Source organism: Cyprinus carpio, chromosome A24, assembly GCF_018340385.1.
Source record: "Cyprinus carpio isolate SPL01 chromosome A24, ASM1834038v1, whole genome shotgun sequence".
In the NCBI taxonomy this organism is placed as follows: domain Eukaryota; kingdom Metazoa; phylum Chordata; class Actinopteri; order Cypriniformes; family Cyprinidae; genus Cyprinus; species Cyprinus carpio.
In genome coordinates this window covers 19,749,910-19,767,315 of record NC_056595.1, presented here as the reverse complement: position 1 = coordinate 19,767,315, position 17,406 = coordinate 19,749,910, and the positions used below count along the sequence as shown (strand labels likewise).

Here is a 17,406-nt window from a genome sequence, read left to right as displayed (position 1 = left end):
TCTCTACGGAAACATTTAGCAGTTTGAAATGAAATTACAAAATCTTGATGCTTTCTGGGCCACAAGTCATTTTTACTACTTGATGACGGTCTCTTTATTGCAGCTCGCAACTGTTTACATGCACCGGGAAGGACCAAAATTACAGTGTGGATCATTAAGATTGAACCAGCTCTGCCATTAGTGAAATATTGCTCCATTGCCCCCGAAGACCTCCCTATGAAAACTCTGTCCTGATCTTCTACAGCTGCCACTAAATGCAGCTATTTTACCATCTCATTATGACAGGCAAAAATCTATCATAACAGCCCAATCTTATTAAAACAGCAGACATTATACTTTACAACAACACCGTGAGTGTGAGTGTTTGACATCATTGCTTCAGCAACTAAAAGTCATTTGACTGTGTTACGTTTTTTCTTAATCTAGCAGCATTCCAAGATCTTTGTTTGTTTTTATTTTGGAATAACAGGCGCTAAACACAGGTGGGTTACTTTTCCACTAACACACATGAAAGTCAATACGGCGCCATGAGGAGCCCCGGATCACTTACAGGGGGATTGCAAAGCAATGTATTCGGTAATGAATCAACTAAAGAGTATCGATCGACAAGCAGATCATATTAGCTGCGGTAGAATAAAGTACATGGGCTCGTGGAAACCCGGTAACGTTTCAGCAATGTTGGTTATCAGCTCTCCTGATTTGTCAAATGATGCTATGTAATGTGAATTAAGACAGAAGAAAGCTTGTTTTTAAAGAGACAGTTCATCCAAAAAGGAAAATTCTGTCATCATTTACTTACCCTCATGTTGTTCCAAAAGATATGACATTCTTCTGTTGAACATGCACAATTATTATTATTATTTTTTTTAAATATCTCATTGGTTTTTGGCTTCAGTTGTACTTAGACCTTACCGTTCTTGAAAATAAAATATGTGACCATGGACCTCAAAACCAGTCTTAAGTGTCAATTTTCCAAAATTGAGATTAATACATAATTTGAAAGCTGAATAAATAAGCTTTCAATTGATGTATGGTTTGTTAGGATATATTTGGCAATATTTGGTCGAGATACAACTATTTGAAAATCTGGAATCTGAGGGTGCAAAAAAAAAATCTAAATATTGAGAAAATCACCTTTAAAATTATTCAAATGAAGTCCATAGCAATGCATATTACCAATCAAAAATTAAGTTTTCATATATTTACGGTAGGAAATTTACAAAATACCACAATCTAACAAAAACTTTACTTAATATCCAAATTAACATATGCATAAAAGAAAAATCAATCATTTTGACCCATACAATGTATTTTTGGCTATACCCCAGCGACTTAAGACTGCTTTTGTGGTCCAGGGTCACATATCTTATTTTTTGTTTTGCAAAAAAAAAAAAAAAAAAAAAAAAAAACGTTATAAAGGTTTGGAATGAAATAAGACTGGGTAAATTACAAATTAATTTTTTAAAATTTTAAGACCAATATCACTAAATATAAACATACTTTCCATAAACAAAAACTTTTAAATATTTTATTTAAATGTTATTTTAAAACTAAATGAAACCTTCCAAAATGTACATTTTTTTTTTTTTTTTTTTTTTTTTTTTTTTTTTTTGAGGATACTCAAAAACCAACATGGTAGGCAACATTTCTAAAACATTTTATTTGGTTGGTTAAAAATAAGACATATTTGCAACTAAAATGATCTACATGAAGTTTGGTACAGATCAGTGCTATTTTTTATCACTGAGATACTACCATTCAGTAGTTTTTGTTAATATTTCAAATCAGTTTTTATTTTTACATTTTCTGTCTTCATTTTAATGTTTGTTAAAGTTTTAGTAATTTCATAATGTTTCATTTCCAATTTTAGTATTCTTTTATATGTCTATATGGCTTTTATTCATTTTTATTTTTGTTTTAGTTTATTTTAGTACATCAAGTTAAACTAAAATGAGAAATATTGCCTTGACAATGGAAATAAAATAAGTAACAAATATGTTTTTTAAAATATTTATTTTAGTTAGCCTTCATTTTAATTCAAGTAACATTTTTCTAATGGTTTTAATTTAGTTTCAGTTTTAGTTACTATTATAACCCTGTTACAGTCCAAATATGTCTTAAATCTTAGTGATGTACAATTTGCAAATTAATCACTCATTTAAAGCAATTCTCTTAAATGATGAAACATTTGTAAATCACTCAAGTATAAAACAAGGTTGATTAAATAAGTACTTTTAAGAATGAACCTTCCTGATGAACTGATTGCTAAAATAAATATCTAAATCTCCGAATGCTAATCTCAATTTTCTCAATGTGAATCCGAGCCGCAGACACTGCCGGTGTATCTGACATTACTGCGACATCCACGACCCGTGTAGAATGTGAAAGAACCACAGCGATGAACTGAGTTATGATTTTAATAAAGAATCTACTGTTCTCCAGGATACCGTGCATCACTTGAATGGAATGATTTGTCTTTTTTGCACACATTTGCTTGACTTTTAGAGAAATTTAAAGCCGAAAGACTGCAGGTATCACCGAAGCACTACACAATTATCTTTACGGTTTTGCAATTCTCTTAAATCAGGATCTGGTACCTGTCTTCAATAACCAAGAAAAGTCAAAACTCCACAGGTTCAACACTATTCGATCCGGAGAAATCAATACAGGATATGAATAGACTTCATTATATTATCTGTTCTTGCGAGAATACTTTTGATGCCGCGCCGAATCGATGTGTCTGCTTGGAAACAATAGCGCGAGTGCCTACAGCGTTTGTGTTTACACCGAGATGCTTTGTGTCTTTTGAAGAGCCTGATTCTCCCATTCAGTTCGTCCATGTCCCTACATCTCTGACTACAAGTCTCGCTGATTGCAACAGTTCGAATTACAGCGCATTCTTTCAATTCTTTCACCCAAAAGGTGCTTCGTTCTCCATTGACCTGGACCTGACCTGAATTCCTGAAGAACGAAACCAAGCCAGGCCCGGTTGAGCAGGTTTTATCCTGGAGGATAAAACATGGTAAAGGATCTGAAAGGAAGCAGCAATCAGATCGGTGCTGATGAAGCACATGGACGCGTGTTGCATGCGGTCTCTCAACAGTCCGACCCTTCGATGTGTTTGAAAGGATGTGTGCCACAGCGTGTGTTCACCACAAACTCATCTTCCAGATCCAAACCCCACGATTCACAGCACTAATCCTCCACTAAACCCAAAATATTAACACAAAAACACATTTCCTTTCATCGCTCGCAGGAACATCTCTAAAGCAAGAAAAGCATCAGAAATAGTGATTATATTGTGTAAGATTAAATACAAATGATGGCTTTTTAAAAGCGGCGGATCTGTACTCGAAAGCATTATGATTCTATCAAGAGCCCAAGTTATTCTGTAATTAAATTTTCATATTAATTCAAAGGACAAATGTCTGAATGCAAAAAAGCTCTTCAGATCCCAAGTGTTCCCAGCGAACAGGTAGGAGAGGGAAAGACATTACCGAAACATTAAATCAACCTTTAAAAATAGTAAATGCATTTATTCAAAGATAGAGAATCAATTTGCATACAGATTCTCTATTTGATTACTCTCTAGACACAAGCAAGCCATGATGTGGAGAGTTTAGAAACATTTTTGAATCTGCAATCTAAATATTATGCTTAACTATACTGTATCTCATTTAGGACAAAGTTTTCTAATTAAAACTTTGTATACAGCTGAGACAAATGCAGGGCCGACAATACCAATTAAAAGTAATTGCGTGTTAATGCACAAACACAATGCACACCATGACAAATTGTGTCATAAACTACAAACATACTTTGACTTGAGTTGTGCTGATTATTAATTATGGTGACGTCACACAACAAGCAGGTTCAAAACACAACAAATCCAGGTTCTGTTGATAAGTTTAAGCAGCGCTGTAGTTCTAATGAGCTTCTAATTAATTTTTATTTTTTTTAAGTATTAAAGCAAAACACTCTTAAAGCGAAAATCTTGCGTATAAAAGTAAACAATTCAAAATAAACATCAGACACTTCTGCTTTAATGTATTTTTTGAATATTTGATCAAACTTAATTAACGTTGTTGAAACTACTTATTACTGTACATTATTACATTACGTACTGCAATTTATTATTTTATTCGTATATCCTTTCACAAACAGCCTTCTGTGGTGGTCTTATTAATATATAGTCTTATTAGATTATATTTGACTTTCAGCATATTTGTTCATTTTCAGCTCAATTTGAATGAAGTGCTAATATAAAATATCCCGACCTGATAATGCACACTGTCTTGGACTGGGACTGAGACTCCAGCACTTACCTGTAACACTGTGGCTCCTGCATGAAGGAACTGCAATCCGGATTCTGCAGAGTCGATGCCTCCGGTGGCCAGAATGGGAAAACCGGGAAGAGCTTTCGCTATGGCGGACACTGCTCGCAATGCGATTGGCCGGATGGCATTTCCTGCACAGATGCAAGCAAATAAAAACAATCATATAAGTTTATTGTTATCCACTGCAACCATTTTTGAACTTTATAAAAATAAAACATAAAATAAAAGTTCAATGCGAAGATCTCAGATCTTGGGTGGATGGTCTACAGCAGACATAAATTTTCTTCGTTAAATGGCGTCTCACTTTCTAAAATTTCAGACTGAGATTCTCTAGGGAGCGCTGTGCCTCCTTACATTACACCCTTTATTTATTTACCTGAGCCGCAATGTCTTGAATAAAATTAAAACCTCTGATCTGATCCCGCTGACAGACGGGGCCGTTTATCACATTAGATTTAACTTCATTTCACTGGCAGCCTTTTTTTTCCCCTCATTGATCAGTGGGAGACATTGTCTCTCCTCATTTGGGGCTGGTGTCACTAAAGACAAAGAGCGCGGGCCAGCGCTCTCTCCCACACACTAAATGACCCTTATTAATGATACAGAGGAACACCGGCTCAGTCGATCTTCTCTGAAGAAGCATGTAAAGTTAATGGCTTTTTTTTTAATGTATATTACAGAACATGTGAAACAGCAGCAAATGTATAAAAGACATTAGATGCACATTCATCTTATATAACATAAGGGATATTATCTATGTTAGTATGGTTGGTTTCCAAAAAAAAAAAAAAATTAAAATTCCACAAATGGGATCTTTTTAACATCTTAACTGTTTCTTCTAGACAGCAATGATACTAAACAGAAAGCATATGACTTTTGCTAATATCTCTTGATTCTGCGATTTTTATCTCGAGTAAAAGAACTAAGTAATCTCATATATATATCTCCTCTAGATCTTCTACAAAATCTCAACAATGTCTCAAACTGATGTCAGATTGGCTAAGATACCAAAATTTGCAATCAAAATTCAAGCGATTTTAAATATGATCTCAAATATTTATGATCAAATTCTTTGAGATATCTATTGATATTGCTCCTAGTAAGGGTTAAGGATTTGAACAAACACCTAACTTTAATTATTAAAAATTAACCACCTAGCAACCACCCAGAACAACCTAGAAACACAATAAAAAAACTCCTCTAAAATGAATTGAAGTATGTTCACACAGTCAGTCTATCTCCTGCAACAGCATTCTGTGCACAAGCCAATAAAAAACATTTGAAACGCCATGTAATATACTGACACACATTCCAGTCTACTTAGTCAGGGGACACTTAGCAGGTCTGCCAGCTGACACTCAAATCTAATCCAGGGGATTTAAACGGAAGGAGGAACCATATTCAGTGGCCATGCAGGAAGAAGATACTGACACCTTTAATTGCGTTAGAAATGGATGAGCTACTCTCAATGACTGCAGCCTCTCCACAGGTAGAACCCTGTCACCCCGGCGCTGTTTACAAACACAGTGAAAAATAATTTGCTTTTATGAGACTCCGATGGAAAAAAGAAATGAAAAAGGAGAAGGGGAGGGCGCAGGCAGTCGGAGAAAGATTGACAATGGCGTCAAACTCCTTCACCACCCTCGTTTTCTTATTGGGAAACAGCAAGCCTCATTGTTTCTGTATGATGTGGTGTGATGTCTTGCAGGAACCGTTGTCAGGTCACTGGAGGGTCTGTGTTTGCGGGATGGAGGTGGAAAGGAGAAAGCTTCTCATCTTTGGTCGGTCCGAGGCACTTACTAAAACGCTGCACGTCACACCTACTATTCCGATGAATAATTCCAAGCACAGACGGATGTACAGAGAAATCAGACAAGACACTCAGGCCTGGAATTTGGCATCATCAAACAAGAAGAAGAAGAAAGGCAATAGGAGAAAAAAAAATCACGTACAAGGAGAGGCAATTAGGGAAATACACACAGACCTGACCTATGGTATGATAATGAACATCCATGTCGAACTCCCTCAAGCGTACACACACACACACACACACACATGCAGAGACGGAGAATGCTGGGAATGGTAATTGAAGCTGAGGAAATACACAAGAGCTGTTCGTTTGTATCAGAAGAACATATGGTAAGTTATTGATGCAGAAGAGTTGCAGAAGGTTTCACCGATCTGTATTTCACGGACGAAACTGAAATGTGGAATTAGATGTGAGAGGAATTAGAAGTCATGGAGAAAGAGACAAAAATGTAGATGAAAAGCAGGAGCTTAAGGGCGTCAAACACACACACCCATCATTAGCATACTGTGTTAATGACTAATGGGTAATGCTCAAACAGAACACCAGAGAGAACGGCCGAGCTTCATTGGGTTTGCTGTAAATATTCCTCTTCCATATCTACTGTATATATTCCATTTTCCATAATTAATGGAATTTACTATTATTTTGCTCATACTTTTACAATCTTGAACAGGATTTTTTTTGTGTTCATTTTCTGGTTAAAAAAAACAAATCTAAATAAAAAGCCTAAAATTTCAAATATGGTTCAATTTACTTAAGAAGCAAAATTATAATTTGTTAATTACAAGTAACCCTAAAATTATATTTACTTGAGAAGCAAAACTGTATAAGCTATTACAATTTCTTTTAGATAATTAATTGCCCAATAATTTGTTTTAAGCATATTTTTGGTCAAAAAAATATGCTTCACACATAATTTGAATAACGATTAATAAATATTTTGACAAGCACTACATATTCTTCATAAGATATATAATCTAATTCAAAATGATTATTCTGGTTTGTTTATAAGTATACCCACACAAAGCCCACACCTGATCACCCTGACGTACCATCCGCTGTCTTTCCTGGCAGTCACATTATTATAATAAGCAATTTCTATGAATACCTGATTTCATGTTGCAATAATATCTTCAGAAGACGGTGAATGCTTGTCCTTGTTTAAATGTGATGTAATAAAATACTTAAGATAACTCTGACATTTGGGAAAATGTCATCAGTTCACCTTTTCTCTTTGATGAAATGATGGCATTACATTTACACAATTATCCGATTAAACAAAGTAACGTGCCAGAATCTGCTGAAAAAAGCAGGGGCCACAAAACTGTCACCGCCTCAAAAACATCCGCTGACACCCCAAAAACTGACACTAAACTGCAAAATATCCCAAAGCAAGACACATCAGGAATTGACCTCAATGCAGGTCACATGGATATATATATATATACAAAAAAAAAAAAAAAAAAACTCAAAGGCTGAGCACCTCCTTAACAAAGCATTACACATGGCTTTTTGTATGGGGACTGTGGAAACTCTTTCTGGTATCACTGCTTTCTATGTAGTGGTCAGAGATTGTTGCATAATTCAGAGATCTGGTCAGCATGCTGGGCGTCTGTGGTCAGTTGAGGCCACTGCATGTTGTGAAATGTGTGACGACCTCAGCAGAAATGTCCTTTCATGACACCACTGACAAAGCACAGCGCCTCTTACAGCTGAGAAACTCTCTCAAATAATGATTAATAAATGAAGAAACGACAAAAAAAAAAAAAAAAAAAAAACTGGTATACTCTACTCTGCAAGTACAAAATTCAAGTATACCTTTGCTTGTTAGTACACTAGCTCTTCTATATAATGACTGAGGTATTTCAAAGCTTTGGAGAAATTTAGCATTACATCATTTGTTCACCAATGGATCCTCTGGAGCGAATGGGTGCCGAATGATATTCCAAACAACTGACAAAAACATCACAATCACATGACTCCAGTCCATCAATTAATGTCTTGTGAAAAGCTGAAAACGTTTGTAATAATCAAATGCATCAAGGCATTTTAACATAAATCATCACTTCTTATCAAAATAAGTCCACAATCCAGTGGAAAAACTCCATCCTCTGTTGTCCTCTCACATATAAACAAATTGAAATTGTTTAAAACTCTTTGGACTGTTTTCACTTGTAAGCAGTGCTTGATCTGTGCATATTTCTCTCTGGTTTCAGAAAAGACAAAACATGTATTTTAGTTTTGTTTCTTACAAACACCCGGACTTTTGCTTCACAAGATGATGTTAACTGATGGACTGGAGTGATGTGGATTACTTGTGGATTATTGTGATGTTTTTATCAGCTGTTTGGACTCTCATTCTGACGGCACCCATTCACTGCAGAGGATCCACTGAATTTCTCCAAATCTCTTCTGGTGAACAAACAAACTCATCAACATCTCAGATGACCTGAGGGTTAGTAATTTTTGGTTGAACAATTCCTTTAACAGATATTCATTTATGGACTGAATGACTGAATTAACAAACACTGTAGAAATTGCTTAAAATAAGAACACAACCCTTTCTATTAAGCTGAATATTAGCAACATCATGTTGCAGAAATCTGAAAAGTTAAAGTACCAGATAATACAGTTACCTCTAATCAAAAGCAGGTATTTTTAATTATAAAAACCAGCCCACAAATTAAGGTACGGGGGTGGATGATGTGCCATAATTAAGACTTAAACTACTCATTATTACTTGTAGATGTGCAGAGCCATGGACTGTAACCTGTTCTAAATTTCTTATTTAATACTAATCCAATTATCATGCAAATGAGGACAAAGCATGCACTGAAATCACTCGCACCACAGCATAAATCAACACTCATGAAGATATATTTATAGATTACTGATAAAAAAACTCTAAAAAAAAGATTATATTTAATATACACTACTGTTTAAACTTTTTTTTAAATTAATGAATTATTTTTATTCAGCAAGTGTGCATTAAATTGATGAAAAATGACAGTAAAGATGTTTATAATGTTAAAACAATTTCTATTTCAAATTCATTCTCGTAAACATTCAATTTATGACAAAATCCTGAAAACACTGATAATAAAAAGAAATGTTTCTTGAGCAGCAAATCAGCATATTAGAATGATTTCTGAAGGATCATGTGACACTGAAGACTGAAGTAATGATGCTGAAAATTCAGCTTTGCTGAATCACAGGAATGAATTACATTTTTAAATATATTCAAAAAAAAAAAGTTATTTAAAATTGTAATAATACATCAAAATAACACTTTTTAAAATATAATATAATAATAATAATTAAAAAAAATATAAATGAAGCCTCGTTGAGCAGAAAAGACTTCTTTCAAAACATTAAAAAATCTTACCAACTCCAAACTTTTGAATAGTAGTGGATCATTAGTTATTATGTTTAATATATTCACCTTAGCTTCACTTTATAGCCCTTACCTGATTTAACCTTATACATTAATTATTAGATGAAGACAGACATCTATTCATGCACTGAATACTGACACACTGATGTCAAAGTCTCGAGCTCATGTTTCAACATTTCTCTCTGCTCTCTTTACTGGGTCGATGGACACAGGAGTGACTGACAATCTAATTCAGTGAGTGCATTATAGATGCCTCTTCTGCCGCGTGTTCTTATCATTAGCAGTTAGCCTATGGTTATGTTCACAGCCCACTGCTGTTCTCCACCCATAAGATTTAAGGGCCTGCCCTTTAGAGAATATTTAACATAAAATTGAAATCTTGACAGCGGTGAGAAATCTGTCCTGAGCGAGGCAAATTTAATTAATCAGACCTACTGTACCGTGCTCTGTCCAACACGGCAGGCAGCAAATTAAACAGCTGAGAGCTCCCTGCATCCTTACCGTATCAGCTCCGCTCCGTATTTACCGAACAGAAGGTAATGCAATGATCTGGCTAGATGCAAATATGAAAAAAGCAAAAAGGAAAACTCAAGCAAACAAACTCAGCATATTTCCCAAGAGCCCCTCACACAGACGATGCATTTCTGACCTGAGCGTGAACCACAGATTCAGAACTGGGACTGTTTTTCTTTTTTATGCGACGCCGGATCTGTGCCGAAACTCTCAGAGGATTGTTAAAGTAGTAAACGAAAACTGTATGTACTCAAGAGTGTGAGCTTTTGCATTTGACGGTAATGTGGCTGAACGTACTGCGGGTGGCCGTGGCGCTCAAACGTGCCGGCGTTCTCTCACTGTCATTACCAAAAGATCACGCTTCAAAAGATCACCACAACAAGCACATAGAATGAGGCATTATGGGTATGTTGGGAAAGGATGAGGTGAGATTGCAGCTCCAGGGGTTATAAACCGCTGCACAGCTGTGTTTCTTCGAGGGATGAAGGGATAAAATCTTAGTGATGAAATGTTAAAGAAATAGTTCATACATAAATCTGTCATTCATTTACTCACCCTTCAAATCCATATGATTTTCTTTCTCCTGTGGAGCATAAACATTTTTTGAAGAAACTACTCTAAGTTAGTAAAAGTATGTAAGCTTGTTTTCTCCATGGAATGAATTATTTTTTTTTTTTTTTTAGAAATTATAACTTTTTATCTTGATATTTTTTCTCACAATTGCACATTTCTATTTTACAATTTTGATTTTTTTTCCCCCCCTCAAAATTCTCACTGTTCAGATCTGACAATTCAGCTTTGTGGTTTCCAGCCATGGAAAAAAGGTAGAAAAAAAAAGAAGGTAACTGCACCTTTTCTAAAAATCTTTTTTTTTTTCTTTTTTTTTTTTTAAATAAAAATACGTGAAGTGGGAGCTGGAGGCCTTGAAACATCACAACAAACCTGAAAAAATAATAGTATGTGAAGAATAAAAAATAAATTAAAAAGTAAAAATAATAGTCTCTGAGTTCAATTCAGATTTTTTTCTCACAAGTCAACATTTTGCAATTGACCTTTTTCTCAGAAATGCAAAAACATAAATAAATAAATCAAAATAAAAATCTGCCTTTATATATGTACATATATATATATATATATATATATATATATATATATATATATATATATATATATATATATATTCATTCCATGGGGTAAAAAATCTTTCATAAAATGTGAATGAAGGCTTTAAGTGACAAACAACAACAACAAAAAAGTTTAATTAAAATAGTCTATATGATGTATGTGATTAGTCTTCTTAAGTCATATTCATTTTGTATTACATACATGCTAAAATTAAAGTCATATTCGCTGATAATGTTTATCTCAAGTAAACTGTTGTTGAGTTGAACTGGTGAACCACAAATTGGACATTGCTACTTTTCTCATAATCTCAGCTCTTCAGTGAATAACATAACATTTTATCATTTTAAAGCTTGACAGTCTCAGTCATACTTCACTTATTCGTTCATTATAGTAAAAAAAGTTGCCACTAAGAAAAAAAAAGATAATCTTGATTTCCACAGAGGAAAAAGTCATACAGGTTTACAACAACATGGGTGAGTAAACAATGACAGAGTACTCATTTTTGGGTGAACTTTCCCCTTAAAGAAGAGGAAAAGAAGCAGATGGGCATAACTGATACAGTGAGGGTCTCTCATGGGAACAACAGAGAGCTACGTTCTCTCTCTCTCTCTCTGAAAATGTCAGGCAGACAGGCAAACACATCCACGGCCACATCCTACAGCTCTCAAAGGGGCCCTGATTCCACCCACTCCATGACACTGTGCTAATGCACTCTCAGGAAGGTCAATACTCACACAAACACACACACGTCTCAGCGCTCCGATCAGCTATTGAAAGGAACCTCCCAGAGCACTTTTAATTGTCAGTCGGTACAAGCCACATACAGACACGCTGGAGTGAATCTAAAATCCATTAAATGGAAAATTTGAGTTGCAAAAAGTGAGGTTATTTTTATAACTTTACTTTGTTAGGTCAAAAGGACCAAAGGATGAGGCCTTCAATTTCTTTATTTTTTGGTAGTGTTGGAATAAAAAAATACTATACTATACTATACTATACTATACTCTTAGAGCTTTCAAATAGATTTTCCAATTAAAAATGTTGATTGAATAAAGTATGATGTCAACACACGATATGCTGATTATTCCAATTATTTAAGAAAAATATACAAGCGAGCTACAGTAATAAATAAACACATAAAACAATAAACACAATAATAAAATATATAAAAACAATTAAGATAAAATAAAAGCAAACTAAAGAATAAAAAAAAATCAAACACTCTCACATTTCTAAAACAAAACAAATAAAAGCAAGCTAAAAACAAAACAAATCAAATTGATAAAATAAAAGCAAACACTCATGTTTCTAAAACAAAACAAAAGCAAGCTTTTTTCTTTAAAACACACACGGTTCTAAAATTAAATAAAATAAAACTGATAAATACTGCATTATATGTCATTCAGTCCATTAATAATTTAAAATAAAATATACTGATTGTGTGAACACAAATAATAAACCTAATCTAGTACTATACTGAACTATAACTAACCCTATACCATAATGAATCCAAGTACCAACACACTAGTAATACAAATGCAAACACAAATATTCCTGTTGTATGCTAGCACTGTACTGTAATACACCCCACTGTACTGTACAATACTACACTGACAAGGCCTATGTTTTGTCTGAGAAGTAGAGAAACAGAATTGTGGATGAATATTTCATGCTGGCTTTCTCTAAGTTTGGGTGGTTTTCAGTACAGTGTTTGTTTTTCTAACGCATCATTTGTCTTTGTCATCCATTCAGTGGGACAAAAAAATGAAACGTGCTTTCTTGAAGTAGATTAGTTTTCCATGTCTATTTATATAGAACTTCAATCAAAAAAAGCAGTGTGTTCGGTCAGAGGACCACTAAATGTAAATGTGAGAATGTGTGTTGTGCTTGAGAAGTGTGGCGAGATGTCTGTGAAATAAAAGTCAGAGCCTGTGATCTCACAGGTATATGATCACCATCAGCTGTGAACACACACACACACACACACACACTGAGAGACTGATACTCTGTGTATGAAGTGTGTGTCTCTTCATGTGAGGACAATGTGTGTTTACACAAATGGGTTAAATAACTACAATCACTACAGATAAGAGGTGGTTATTCAGCTCAGAAACAGCATGCGAACCGTAGCTCTTCATCCTGAAGCTTAAATCTGATCTTATACTTTGAGGTCTTCACTGCAGGTAAGAACAAAACAACTACACATAAAACTTTGAGCTAACTTACTCGCTTAGATCAACAATACAGCTCTCCCAGAGACACACACCATCTTTCCTGATGATACCAAGCTGACTGCTTCATAATACTTAGGGCTTTTATGTTTCCACTTTTACTTTTAATGCTATATATCATGCTATAATTGCTTGCACACCACTGGATCCTCTGCAGTGAATGGGTGCCATCAGAATGAGAGTCCAAACAGCTGATAAAAACTTCACAAGTAATCCACACCACTCCAGACCATCAAATAACATTGTGTAAAGTGAAAAGCTGGGTGTTTGTAATGAATTCATCATTTATACTTTTTTAACTTCAAATCATTGCTTTTGGCTAAAACACATCCACGGCCACATGCATAGTCCTCTATCCATAATACTGCTTTCTCCAGTGACAAAGTTGTCTCGTCTGAATCAGGAGAGAAATATGCACAGATGAAGCACCATTTACAAGCCAAAACAGTCCAAAAAAAAGTTCTAAACAAACATGTTGGTGGATTTCGATGTGAGAGGACAACAGTTGTGAAAAGACAATTAGCTCTTAGTTAACTATCATTCTGACGGCACCCATTCACTGCAGAGGATCCATTGGTGAGCAAGAGATGTATTGCACATTTCTCCAAATCTCATCTACATCTTGAATTGGTGGTCATACACTCATACACAAAAAAGTACAAAAGCTGCCAGTACCTTTTGAGAAGGTACAAATATGCCCCATTTAGGTACTAATATATACCTCTAAGGCACTTATATGCACCCTTTACTGGTAAATAGGGTACAAAGATGTAACAGCTTTTATACCTTTTTTTTTCTGAGAGTGTACATTAACGAGCTTCTGGTTGTGCATACACAGTTTTGAGCTGACAGATTTTGTCTGTATAGAACCTCAAACTGTTTCTACAACAGCAAATTAGCTGTTCCATGACACGTCCCCTTTAAAATCAAGCACTGCGGCTAAAGCCCTGGTGAATAACAGTACATCACAGGTATATATTTGTTTCAAGGCTGATGGCAGCTCGCAGGCCTGCGGGCAGAGCAGAGGGTGATGGATGTTTGGTGGGTGGAGCCGGGGAGACCCTTGCAGGCCGGGGCCGGCTCCGCTCCTGAGGGATGTCACCGAGCTCCAAACTGCCAAAGCTTAAATGGGGAAAAGATGACATTGAGTAGTTCTGCTTACATAAAATACTGCTGCAATAGTTTCATGATTAATTTTTAATGTTGCTCCTCAGCAACCCTGTTCCTGTCTCCAAACCAATGCACCTTTTTCCTGGTTTTCAGTTCAGGCTTTCAGGATTGTATGAAAAGAAGTAGACAGAGAGGTGTGGATAGAGAAGGCCAGCAGATAAGAAAGACTCTGGCCCTTGTCAATCTGTCCAAACAAACACGCATGCACACACGCACATGCACGCACACACGCACATGCACACACACACACACACACACACACACGCACACACACACGCACATGCACACACACACACGCACACGCACACGCACACGCACACGCACACACACACACACACACACACACACACACACACACACACACACACACACATAATGAAAGAAGGCCTCATAAATGGCATTAACTATGCAACAGCACAGTGATACAGTACACAGAACAACTGCATTCACATTAATTATTGAGAAAGGGAATGAACACACCGCTGGTCTGAGAATATATCCCTGAAGAGCAGGATATGTGTGTGTGTGTGTGTGTGTGTGTGTGTGTGTGTGTGTGTGAGAGAGAGAGAGAGAGAGAGAACATAAGCCTTGTTAAGGCACAAAACATCACACACAACACTTTATACTTAATCACACTGCTATCAGCATGTTTCCATGACATAAAAGATAAACAAACAATAAATAAATAACAATAATGAATAAATTAGATTTGTAAATTTTCTTCAGAAAATATGATAAGATACGACATGATACTAATACATGATACATGATACTTTTAGGGACTTTAAATTTAAAAATTTAAATAAAATAAAAGTGATAATGTTTTCATGAAATAAAAGATAAACAAACAATAAATAAATAACAACAATGAATAAACTAGATTTTTCTTCAGAAAATACGAAACGATGCAATATGATACAATACTGTTAGGGCTTTCAAACAGACTTTCTATTTAAAATTGTTGATTGAATAAATGATGATGCCGATGCATGATATGCTAATTAAACAGCCAATTACTTGTTGAGAGAATAATAATAATAATAATAAACACTGAATTCACAACACTTGATACTTGATGAGAGTTATCATGAAAAATCAACATTAGTGAATTAGGTTGTTGCCAAGGTGTTGCTATGAGGTTGCTAAGGTATTCTGAGTGCTCACATTGCTATGCATTTACTACGCAACTCATTTGTGTAAAGTTAATCTTATCGCAGCTCTGTGGTCTCTGCTGCATGAGTAGGCAAACATCTCATGCTAAACATCAATGTCTGTTTGTTTTGTTGGTGCAAATCACTGTTAATGTGAACACTTCATATGTTACGTTGGAAGGTTTGATCAGGGTCGGATCATTTGAACAGATTAATAAAAACAATTCATAGAGCGTTATTTGTTATTAATAAAAGAGTTTTAGAGTTTTAGTCAGCTTTATAAAATTTGGTGTATTCTGCTTTTTGGTTGTATTAAGTACACATTTCTCTGTTTACTGTAAGTTTGATACTGTCACTCACATTACATTGTTTTTTATTGTTCACCATGTGAAAATTGGCTCAAAATTTATAGCATCTCCTCTCCACCAGCGTGACTTCAGGTCATGAGCAACACTAAGTGAATCTTAGCTTACCAAGTACCACTAATAAATGGAATAAAAATGTTCTAAAGAAAGCGCCACAGTCAGAATCCTTCAGATGTCAGTGGACAGATATCAGTGTGAAATCCATCAGCGTGGTCCCTGTAGTGTGGCAAAGAAAAACATTATTCTTTTGAAGACACATCTGTTTAATGTCTTCATAGAGAGCCATACTGTGGCAGAGAACGTCAATATGCCATGGCAACCAGAGGACCGCTTTTCAAAGCTCTCTGTTGACGCTCAACACCAAGGATAAAAATGCTCTCCTGAAAGCTCTTGCCACACACTCATAAAACAAAATATTAACACCGTAATTCTTAAGATGATGGAGAGGTTATTTGGGAGCATCCTGAAGAACTACAATACATTATAAACTAGATGTGCAGACTCATCTACCAGATAATACCAGCAGCTAGTTCAGCAGTTGCAACCCATTTCAAATAGTATCCACTAAAAAACTACATACTTTGCTGGAGATAAGAACCTTCATACAGTAAGGTCTAAAAGTCATAGATTCCAATCTGGGATTTAAAACAATTTAACTATTATATATTTAAAATATTTTTGATATTTACATTATAAAAATATATTAAACATTCATAACTGATCAATTGTTATATAATACAATTTTAAAATACATTTCATTTATATTTTATTTTATATATAACAAAGTTGAACATTATATATATATATATATATATATATATATATATATATATATATATATATATATATATATATATATATTAAATGTAGAAATTGTATTTACTTATATTTATTGTATTGTTATTGTATGTATATATATATATTACTAATATTTAAATTTGTTTGATGATCTGAAACATTAAAGTGTGACAAATCAGGAAGAGGGCCAACACTTTTTCACACCACTGTATAAATACACAACTTTCTGGTCCTCGAAACTGATTGGCTGAGAGGAGTGCAATTTTTAAGTGATATACTGTAGGAACCCCAACCGTTTCAGTGTTTGCACTGGGCTTGTGGTATTTCTCACAGCGAGTGTCATGACGGATACCCAAGTCCACTATAATTTTAATAAATCAGAATCACCCTTAACAGATGAAAGGACAGTCCAACAAAGATATCGCTTTCCTCAGCGGACATTCAAACTAAAGTTTTATTGTGAAGATGAGATTGAGCTGAAGAATTAATGCTGAATCAGATGCAGGTAATCA

The 17,406-nt window shown here is 35.0% G+C and overlaps 1 protein-coding gene across 1 annotated transcript in view; it reads right to left on the bottom strand.

Moving 5' to 3' along the window:
• The window catches only part of LOC109067311 (dihydropyrimidine dehydrogenase [NADP(+)]-like), a 49,262-nt gene that overhangs the window by 19,623 nt on the left and 12,233 nt on the right, over positions 1-17,406 (bottom strand). Inside the window, exon 5 of the mRNA XM_042714914.1 lies at positions 4,326-4,468. Coding sequence (XP_042570848.1) covers positions 4,326-4,468 — 143 coding nt within the window. The remainder of the gene's footprint in view (positions 1-4,325; positions 4,469-17,406) is intronic.